The following is an 11,142-nucleotide window of genomic DNA, read 5'->3' on the forward strand; positions in this document are numbered from 1 at the left end:
CCCACCCCCACCCCACTGATGATGGCCCTCCCCAATGACCCACCCTGGAATGAATGGAGGCAGAAGGGACACCCACTCCCTCTTGCCACCGTGAACCCCCCCACTGCCACACCCCCATGAGCCACCCCACCTAACAGACCCCTTCACTCCCCTGCTCCCCTTCCTAAAATATCAGCAAGAGGGATGCCAACTCCCTCCTGCCACTGGATGCCCTCCGGCCCTCTTCCAACATCAGTCCCCCCCCCAACACCAACTCGAATCTCCCCATACCTGGAAATTAGTTGACAGCAGAAGAGATAGCCAGTCTTTCCTGTTCCTCTGGCCCACCACAGCAAAATGGCAGGCCTTCCCCTTCCCAGTGCATCCTGGGATGCACAGGGAGGGGCCTAAGGCATCCCTCTTCCTTCCTCTTGGCTTGCGCAGAGTGGGTTTCTGCAGTGGCAAGAAGGCGTAGGTATCCCTCCTGCCGATTTTGACAGGTGGAGAGGAGGGGGGTCCGCAGTTACAGGAGGGAGTGAACATCCTTCTTGCCTCTATTCTGTTTCCATGGTGGGTTATTGGGGGGGGCATTGGGGAGGGGGGAACGTCATGGCATTTTTAAAAATGGGGCAGATATTATGCGTGTATAATGCACACACATTTGTGCCATTAAAAAGAAAAAAGCCCAATAGATGAGTGGCAGGAAGCTGCTTTGGGACTTCCTCTGTCGCTCAGCTGTTTGGGCTTCTCTAAACTGGCTCTGCGCATGTATCGACGTCGATCTCAGAGTAACTGTTCAGACGGGATTATGGCGAATCTCCGTGCAAATTATTTTAGCATGCAAAATATTGCACATAGATTATAGACTGCTAATAGGGAGATAGGGGAGAGTGTGGCGCAGTGGTTAAAGCTACAGCCTCAGCACCCTGAGGTTGTGGGTTCAAACCCACGCTTCTCCTTGTGACCCTGAGCAGTCACTTAATCCCCACATTGCCCCAGGTACATTAGATAGATTGTGAGCCCACCTGGGCAGACAGGGAAAAATGCTTGAGTACCTGAATACATGCATGTAAACCGTTCTGAGCTCCCCTGGGAGAACGGTATAGAAAATTGAATAAATAAAATGCGGGCTTAGGCTAGTACTTTAATGGCAATTACCTGCGTAATTGCCAACACAGAATTTACACTTACGCCCGGATTCTATATATGGTGCTTCGAGTTGGGTGCACAAAATCTGGGCACATGCCCAATTTGCACATGCCACTTAACCCTTTCAGGACCAAGGGACATATTTGTCCCATAACTTTAAAATCCTATCAATTTTGATTGGGATAGTCTACAGTTCTAAATTTGATATGTACGGATTCCATATGATACTGCCTTTATGTAAACAAACTGGTTCCGACATTCATTCATTAGCGTCGTTGCCAGATTGACGAGAAGATTCACTTGCCACACTGTCCATAAGCCAGAAGTGTGATTTTTTTAAAAAAAATAATGATATTTCACAAAAAAAATCAATTTTTTGGCATCTGCAAGCCCTTTTTACCATAAAAATGTCGTCAAAACCACAAAAATTGGCCTACGATCCTTATGGTCCTGAAAGGGTTAACAGCATAAAGAGCCTATTAGTGTTGATAAACTGGCATCCTAACAATTATTAACTCTAATTGAATTTAATTAAAAGTTATGTTTGTAAGTTTAGGCACAGGGGATGCGCCTACGTTTAACACACGAGTCCAAATTGCGGGGCCTTTCCTCTGCTGCGCCTCACCACTCTGTGGTCAGGACTTAGCAGAGGAGAGGTCTTGCGGGCCAGAGAGGCAGTCTTTAGCACTGGTTGAGGACCTGACAGGTGTGTAAATGGATGGGCTTGGGGGAGGAAGGGCGATGCCAGACCCAGGCATGTGGCAGGGGGGGGTGGGGTTCAGCAGCAGGCAGCCCATACCATTGGAAACAGCCCTGGACATTTTGCTGGGTTTGATCAATGGTAGCTATGCCACTGAAATGCACAATGTGAAATGGTAACTTACCATAAAGAGTTACTTTGCATTTCAGTGTTTGTTTAACGCAGCCAGAAAGTCTTGCTTCTGGCACTGGTTCCCAGGATAAAATTGCTTGTTTGCTTTGACGTGAAATGACTGATCAAACAAAGTTGACTGTGTACACTTTCACATTAAAACTCCCATTCACTAAACCTTTCTAGAAGAGGATGCAAAATAGAAATAAAGAAAATCAAAAAACCATACACATCCCCCCCCCAAAAAAAAAAAAAAGAGGTAAAAACAAAGCAGATTAAGGTCTGCTTATCTAGCAAGAGTTACTCTATCTGTAGAGGGCGCAAATTGATCAAACGGTTTTGGCGACCAAGTGGGAGCTGAGAGTTTGGCTGCCAGAGAGCTGATCTGCCCCTCAGCTTCTCACTACAGCTGCCTCATGGGTTATTTCAATTCTATCGCAGCTGGGGGTCTATGTCTCAGCACATTTTTCTTGCCAAATATATGAAAGTTATTAAAAAGAGCTATTTATACACCAGAAACAAAAATATATTGTTTTTCATCTGATCTGTATAACTTTAGTCCAAAGCAGGGCACACACCCTTCATTCACTCTTGTTTCAACTATACCGTCAGACTCCAGCCTGGGAAAAGTCGTCTTTGTAAACTATAAATAACTTATCACCCCTACAGACATACTCTGGATCAAACTTAAACAGACGACTCACAGGGAAACATGTAGAAAGGGCATTAGCCAGACTGGCATGTGCTGTAACTCATGTGCGGGCTTTTGGGGTTCAAAACTTTTGAAGGCACGATGAGTGCACAAAGTCTGCGTTTCCAAGATATAATGGGTACATTCATGGTTAATTTCCAGAGAAGAGCTCCAAGGAGACCCAGCTGTGCACCGCCCCCCCCCCCCCCCCCCCAACACACACACACACAATCTCTCTGCAAAATGTCTTACATAGTAATGTCTGGAATGTATTTGCAACATTCTATACCTCTCTATTTCAAAACAACCATATCTAATGTCAAAGAAAAGTTGGAACTGCATTCCATTATTTAGTGTAAAGCCAAACACAAGAAAAAACAATTGAAAAGAATGCATTTTCATGTAACATAGCAAATGATGGCAGATAAAGACAGAAGCGGCCCATCTAACCCACCCAGTAAGGTGGCAAGGCTGTGGCAGCCACTCCATGCTGGTTACTCCCATGCCTTTCAATTTTACCAACATATCATAGATAAATAACACCATAAGGCTGCTAAGGACGACCTGGATGGATGGCTGTTTTTTCATTCATTGACTGCAGTGAAGGAGTAGCTCTAATGGTTAGTGCAGCAGCCCAGGAACTGGGTTTGATTCTCTCTGCAGCTCTTTGGGACTTTAGGCAAGTCACTTAACCTTGCCATTAACTCAGGTAAAAAATAAGTACAGTGGAACCTTGGTTTACGCGCATAATTTGTTCCAGAAGCATACTCATAAACCAAATTGTTCATATATCAAAGCAAGTTTCCCCATAGGAAGTAATGGAAACTCGCTTGATTGGTTCCACCTCCCCCCCCCCCCCCGAGGTCACCGGCGTTGCTCCCCCCCCTGCTCGAACCGACATCGCTCTCCCAGAGAACCTGCATCGCCCCCCCCACCCCCCATTTGAACCAGCATTGCTCCTGCCCGCTCCTGCCCCCCCAAGAACCGGCATCGCACCCCCGTGCTGGAAGCAGCATCCCCCGCCCGCCCAAACAAGCCCCTTACCCCATCTGACACCCACAGGAAGTGCCGGTGCCGGTGCCAGTGAATGAAGATCCCGCCTCTTGCCTGGCCTGGGGTCTTGAGCATCTGCGCATGCTCAAGGCCTTCTGGCTCTCGTTCCCTCCGAGCAAGAGGCAGGATCTTCGTTCACTGGCACCAGCACGTCCTGTTGGTTGGTGCTGCGTGCCGGTGCCAGATGAGGTAAGGGGCTTGTTTGGGCGGGCAGGGGATGCCGCTTCCAGCACGCGGGTGCGATGCTGGTTCTTGTCAGGGCATTCGCGGGCGGGAGGCGGTGATGCCAATTCGAGCAGGGGATGCTTGCAAATTGAGTCAACGCTCAGTTTGTGAGTCACGATTTGCGAGAATGTTTTGCTCGTCTTGCAAAACACTCGCAAACCGCGTAACTCGCAAACCGAGGTTTGACTGTACCTCTATATAACAGTGGGTTTTGGCAGCTTGAGTACCTAAACAAATTCATGTAAACTGTTCTGAACTCCCCTGGTAGAACAACATAAAAAACTAAATGAATAAATAAATGTAAACCACTTGACTGTAACCACAGAAAGGCGGTATATCAAATCACATTCCTTTTCCCTTTATTTTAAGAGTAATCACTCTTTTTCTGTAGTCTTTTGTCATTCTGTGCTGAGGCCCAAACTCCCAAAAGCTGAATTCCTCCTACCCCATGATGAAATAAGTAACAGAAAAACTATTTGTTTTAGGCAGAGAACTGTAACATTTTCCATTATATACACACACACACATTTTCCCCCTGCTCACCCCCCCCCCCCAAAAAAAAAAAATAAATATCAGGGTGCCTTTGTAAAGATTTCTTCTAAAGGTCTCAAAGACTTTTGTTTTTCTGAGCACCTTATCTCTGTATAGAGCAGAATATGTCCTTAGATGTCATTGTTCACATAAGCTCCAGTATGTGCTTCTCTTTTCTTGGGCTGCCAAATCCTGGCCACAAATATGCAATTCAGTACTTTGGTCCTGAAACACCCAGAATACTGGCTGTCAGGGTACCTCAGGTCAACAGGAAAAAAATGTTTCTCCATCAAAAGGAAAATAATCTCGAATAGATCATTAAGGCTTGAGGCCTGTCTCTGACATGTGCCTATCTGACCTCTGATAAATGTTTATCCCATTGCAAAGTGCATAAATAGAAAAACATTAACAGGACCCTGGTGAGGTGCTAGAAATTATTTTCTTCCTCATACTAGGGATCTGTTGAGATAATATTACAAAAAAAAAAAAAGCACAAGTCAAAGCTCACAACTGAAATTATCCAATGGGATAATAAACGGTATCACTAAATGCCAATGCCAACACATTTGTGCATCCTGAATAAATAAAGAAACACACACTGCACAAAATCATTCTTTTGAGTCTAGGAGAGCCACATTCCCATGAAGATATTTTCCAGCAAACCCATTGTGGATATGGCAGGGGGATTTTTCCCAACTGCTGACCTCATCATATGTGGCACCCACACAACTGTCACCAATACAGAGCTAATATGTCACTTCAGAAGTCCAACTACATGTTAAGCCTTACCCGGCACAGGATTTTGAGCAGGTAATTAATATTTCAGTTCTTTCACTGTTATTAACTCTAGCAGGTCAGAAGACAATATCCTGTACCAGTGGTTCCCAACCCTGTCCTGGAGGACCACTAGGCCAATCGGGTTTTCAGGATCGCCCTAATGAATATGCATGAAGCAGATTTGCAGGTCTGTCACTCCCATTATATGCAAATCTCTCTCATGCTTATTCATTAGGGCTAGCCTGAAAACCCGATTGGCCTGGTGACAGGGGAACCACTGCTGTACTACACTGTACCAGAGACAACTCACTCTCTTCCCATGTGCATCTGTTTACTCAAATGTGCTAAGCCCCCACCCAACAGCAAATACAGTAGGGGAAAAGCCTTTAATCCACCTGGCCCTGGGATCAGATTACTTTGCTCGCGTTAAAAGATAATATTGGCCCAAACCCGCCTGGGAGCCGTATACAATCCAGGCACCAGAAAAGTAGCAGCAAGAAGTGACCGCGTGCACCGAGAATCCCTCATGTATTCGAATCCGGCATAATTCGACTGCAAATGTGAAGCGGGGCCTCTGCTGAGTTTCTTTAAAAAGGCAGAAAGGATCATTCATTGCAACGCAAGCGGCCGTCTTTTAGCGCCAATGTTTGCAGACTCGCCCTCCCTCCCAGCAGGAGCCGAAGGAGAGAAAGAAACTTTTCCCCGGCGCGAACCCGCCAGGCCAGTAACAAGCACAAGAAGACTGGGGTGACTGCACCCCCCCCCCCCCCCCGCTTTAACACCTGCACGAGATTTTCACCGATCAAAAGATGCAAAAGCACCCCCCCCCCCCAAAAAAAAAAAAAAAAAAAGATCGCAAAGCTTTTACAGCAAAAGCGCCTCCGGGAAGGGCTTCAGGAAGCCCGGGCTGGCAAACGTGATACCCTGGATTGTCCCTCCCCTCCCCCCCCCCCTCCCGGACTTTCTCTCCTCCCCCCCCCTCCCGGACTTTCTCTCCCCGCGGTGAGCGGCGCTTTTGCCGCGCAAGAAATGCAACTTACCCCTCATCCACTCGAGCACTTGGGCCGGGCTCCACTTGGTAACGGGCTCCATGTCTACCGGCGACGATCGCCCTCCAAGCTCAGGCTGCCCCCGCCTCGCCCATGCCCTCTGGGGCCAGGGGATCTCTCCGGGCGCACGGAACGCGGGCTGCAGCCCGGCCGGCTCGCGTTACACGTTCAGCTGTTCGCAGCCGGAGCCCGAGGTGGGAAGAGCTGCCTGAAACTTCGCAAGGGGGAAGGGCCGGCCCAGCTCTCGCTCTCTCTCTCTCTCGTCCACGCGCTCCCTGCTAGGCACGCCCACAGCGGCACTTTGCAAGAGTGTCACCCTTTGGCAAACTTCAGGAACTCTCGCTCAAACCGCTGCCCTGAGCAGTTTCAAGCCAAACTAGACTCTACTTCTGACTAACATTAATGGAATCGTTTGCATAAAATTCCTACTAGTTTAAAGGTTAGAGCACTGATCTCTTCCGGAAAAGGGAAATACCTAGTGGAGCTGGGAATGTAACTCACCTCGAACTACCGTATTTCCCCGAAAATAAGACCCTGTCTTATATTAATTTGGGGCCCAAAAAAGGCACTAGTTTCTGGGTAGGTCTTCTTTTTTTGAGGTACTGTGCAATGATTATCTCTCCCTTCCTCTCCTCCACCCCAGTTCTTCCTATTTCCTTTTTCTCCCCCCACATGTGCAGCATCTTTCCTCCCCTCTCATCCCCTTGTTCAGTGTCTGTCTATCCCTCCCTTACATCCCTTGTGTAGCAGATCCCTTGAAGCTTGTATCCCTCCCTCCCCCCCCCCCCCCCGCCGTGCACCCACCCACCAACCCTTCCATCTCTCCCACCAACCGCTGAGACCAAAATATTGTACCTTGTAACAAACGTGAGCAATGTAGACAGGCTGCTTCGTGGCCTTCTGCCCAGGCGTGTGTGCCACGTTGCTGATGACATCATCAGTGATATGGCAGAGGAACACCCGGGCAGGAAAAGGCCGCAGAGCAGCCTGTCTACATTGCTCATGTTTGTTACAAGGTACAGTATTTTGGTCTCAAGGTCTCCAGGAGAGATGGGTTGGCAGGGGAGTCAGCAGGGGGTGCGCAGGGAAGCGCTGCTGACAGCAACTAGGGCTTATTTTCAGGGGGGTAAGGCTTATATTAAGACCTACCCTGAAAATTATGCTAGAGCTTATTTTCAGGATAGGTCTTATTTTCGGGGAAACACGGTACTAACTGAAAAAAAAGCTGTGAGCAAAATCCAAATAAATGTGCAGAAAAAGACATGTTTTCCTTTAGAGTCATCATTTTTCCCCACCTACTCTTTCGAACTTTTATGAGCTGGCTGCTGTTGGCAGGTCCAGCTATAAGACAATGGGTTAACAATGGGGTTCGGGATACCCCTTCCTCAGATTTCTTTGAGGGACATTCTTCCAAACCTGCTCCACAGAGGGTAAGGTTGACCCTCTATTGGGCTACAGTGCCATGAGGCAGCCCAATGAGATGGACCCTTGAGGCCATGGTCGTACCAATAGTTCATTAAACACAGTATCCTCAACTAGAATGCTTCCTTGCTCAAAGCTGAAAAAAACAGTCTCCTGGCAGGCTTTGAGGCCCCCTTTTAGATTTCTGCCCTGGGCGTCAGCGGGCATCTGCCCATTTAAAAGGAGTTCAGCAGGTAGGCTGCCGATATTCAGCAGCACTAACCAGCCTGTTTCAAAGTGGGCAAAAGTGAAGCGTTCTGGGGATGGAATTGAGGAGGAGCCAAGAATTATGTGGATGCCTGTAATAGTCAGTCCCAGTGCCCACATAGCTAACTGGGCAAGTAGAACTATGAGGGGCCGCTGAAAGTTTCTCAGCCTAACCAGAAAGTTGGGGCAGTCTCCATTGAGGGCTATATACTTAGTCTAGTGATTTCCCACTTTTTTTTGTTCCGTTAGAAAAATAGCCAAATAAGAACAGGCAGCCTGGGGAAGTTTGGTGAAATCTGAATAATCAATGCTGAGCCATGTCTGAGAATAAAGATGAAATAGCTATATTGTTCTGGGACTGATAGACTGAATATCTAGGCCAGCCTCTAAATGTGAGCCAGCTCAGATACAATTATAGTGCCTAACCAAACTTACATGCTATAGGGTACTAAGGGTTCACTCAAATACATCTACAATACCCACCCAATCTACCTTCTACAATGAACTAATCAGAATGATTTCATATTTTATAGTAATTCTCTGCCTACTGATTCGCACCAGATGAACCTAAGCCTACTCCACTCCTCCCAACAGTAGATTAGATAACCCCTCAGAAAAAACAGTCCCTTTATGGAGTCACCATATGATAAACTGTGCCGACCACATGCACTGGGTAATCACAATGCTGGTTGGACCCTTCAGACACCAAAAAAAACGCACCACTAAACCAAATCCAGACAACCTAATAAGAATCCCAACCACTTACGTACTCACTTCAAGCCTATGGGACAAGTTAATGTGAGATCAGTGGTCAACAAGACTGAAATCATAAAAGATCTGCTCAATTAATTACAATCCGGCTTTCTATTCCCAACTGAAACATGGATACCAATGCAAGATGACCCCAGATTACAACTACTCTGCCCAATAGATTACAAAATCACCCACTGAAAGGATTCGACAAAATGGAGCAGGGAAAGCAGTTATTTACAATGTCCAATGTGACACGGACAAGAGGACATAGACTGAAGCTGAGGGGGGACAGGTCCAGGATGAATATCAGGAAATTCTGTTTCACTCAGCAAGTGGTGGACACCTGGAATGTTCTCCCAGAGGAAGTAATTGCAGAATCCACCGTTCTAGGATTTAAGGGTAAACTAGATGCACATCTCCTTAAGAGTGGCATAGAGTGATAGGGGTAAGGGTAAATTAGATGCACATCTCCCTTGAGAAGCATACAGTGATATAGGGACTAAAACTATGCCAGGGTACACCTGGCGGGGCCTCCGTGTGTGCCGATCACTGGACTTGATGGACCCAGGGTCTGATCCGGAAATGGCAATTCTTATGTTCACCTATCGAGAACTAGTCACAGGGCTGGCAGTTTGGCAATACTGCTCAAATAATTTTTTTCACATCAAAATCATGGAATCTCTAACTCTCACCTCAATAGAATTATTAATGTGGTTGTTAAGTGGAAAATTACTAATGGTAGAAATAAACTGTGACTCTTTCCAATGCCCCATCTGCTGCATACTATTCTACATTCCTCCTGGAAAGCGGCTAGAAGCTGAACCAACAGTTCTCAGACATCTTCTCAAGAACCATGGTACAATATCACTTCACTTTCACCACAGGAGACCTCAACCTCCACCTAGACTCAACCTCAAACTCTCAAACCCTGAAATTCCTCGACCTCTTACATGAGCTAGACCTCAAACCCTTGTTTCAACAACCCACACATGAAAAGGGCCATCAGTTAAGATCTACTTCCCTCCCTCCATTTCAGCAAAAAGCACAAGCTACCTAGAATTTCCCTATCCAAAGTACCTTGGCCAGACAACCTACTCCTAAAATTCACCATATTCTGGAAAGAGATATCAATAACCAAACCAGCCCCCTAAGTAGCCTCTTATTATAGAAACAAAGTAGCCTTGACTCATACTGGAACGAAATAGGTATTCTATGACTGTTGGAGCATTTCCTGCGCTGGTCCACACTAAAAGCTTCTAGCGAAGCTTGATAAAAGGGGCAGATTATTAGCAGGAAGACCAGGTCATGCTGTAGGGAAACAACTTTATCTTCAGTTTCCCTCACCAAAGACAATTAGACTATTAGGTCAATGGAAGGCATCCTTTATCAGGTTCCTTTAATTTGGAATGATCTTCCTATTTTAATTGGATCTGTAGGTCAATATACTGTTTTTAGAAAAGTTTTAAAGAGATTTCTATTCAAAAAATTCTTTTCAAAATGTATTGTCCTCTACTGTTAATATTATATACTGATTCTTTGTCATTATATTATGTTTAACTGGGTTTGGTTCCAGTTATTGAAATATATTGTTATTCACCATGAACTCATAAGGGCTTTGGTGGAATGTAAGTCAGAATGTAATATAATATTATGTAGTGTACTCTAAGCAGATCAGCACAGAAGATAATCTTAAAAAAACAAACTGTTCCCAATATAACTTAATCAACAAAAACAAGATCACAAATGGCAACAACCCCTGTATTCCAATAGCCTCAGAACTTGCTATTTTAAAACAAAGATTCAATCCACGTGAGACCAGCTAGACCAGTGGTCTCAAACTCAAACCCTTTGCAAGGCCACATTTTGGATTCGTAGGTACAGTACTTGGAGGGCTGCAGAAAAAAATAGTTAATGTCTTATTAAAGAAATGACAATTTTGCATGAGGTAAAACTTTTTATAGTTTATAAATCTTTCCTTTAACTGTTAAAGGAACAGTTTGCAACACATTGGGTTAGAACGACTGCTGGACGTGACTGTCAGACACTTAAGGCACAAGTTTTCTGATTGAAAAAAGAGGCAGGAGAGAGTGAGGGGCAGCGTTGAGAGGTAGATATGCCCACCCCTCTGACGTCAGCAGAACACCAATCTGGAGCTCCCCCTTAAAAGGAGAGGAGCCAATGACGATTCCAACAGTGAGTCGACAGCGGGACAGACAGCAGAAGAGAGTGGGGAGGCAGGAGAGAGTCGCAAGGCATGAGAAAAGTAGAGAAGAGGAGAAAAGAGTCAGAGGAGGCAGGAGAGAGTGAGGGGCAGCGGAGCTGGAACTGCTGACTGCTGGGCATGATGGTCCACTGGTCTGACCCAGCAGCGGCAGTTCTTATGTTCTTATGAAGTG

The 11,142-nt window shown here is 46.2% G+C and overlaps 1 protein-coding gene across 2 annotated transcripts in view; it reads right to left on the bottom strand.

Moving 5' to 3' along the window:
- CNKSR3 (CNKSR family member 3) overlaps positions 1-6,804 on the bottom strand; it is a 595,138-nt gene extending 588,334 nt beyond the window's left edge. The window contains exon 1 of one of the 2 annotated variants that reach the window (XM_033936404.1): positions 6,317-6,801. In XM_033936404.1, coding sequence (XP_033792295.1) covers positions 6,317-6,368 — 52 coding nt within the window. In that variant the 5' untranslated portion in view covers positions 6,369-6,801. Of the gene's footprint in view, positions 1-6,316 lie in introns of both variants that reach the window. The other variant, XM_033936401.1, reaches the window with a different exon arrangement.
- Positions 6,805-11,142: the final 4,338 nt, after the last annotated feature.

Source organism: Geotrypetes seraphini, chromosome 3, assembly GCF_902459505.1.
Source record: "Geotrypetes seraphini chromosome 3, aGeoSer1.1, whole genome shotgun sequence".
Classification (NCBI taxonomy): Eukaryota; Metazoa; Chordata; class Amphibia; order Gymnophiona; family Dermophiidae; genus Geotrypetes; species Geotrypetes seraphini.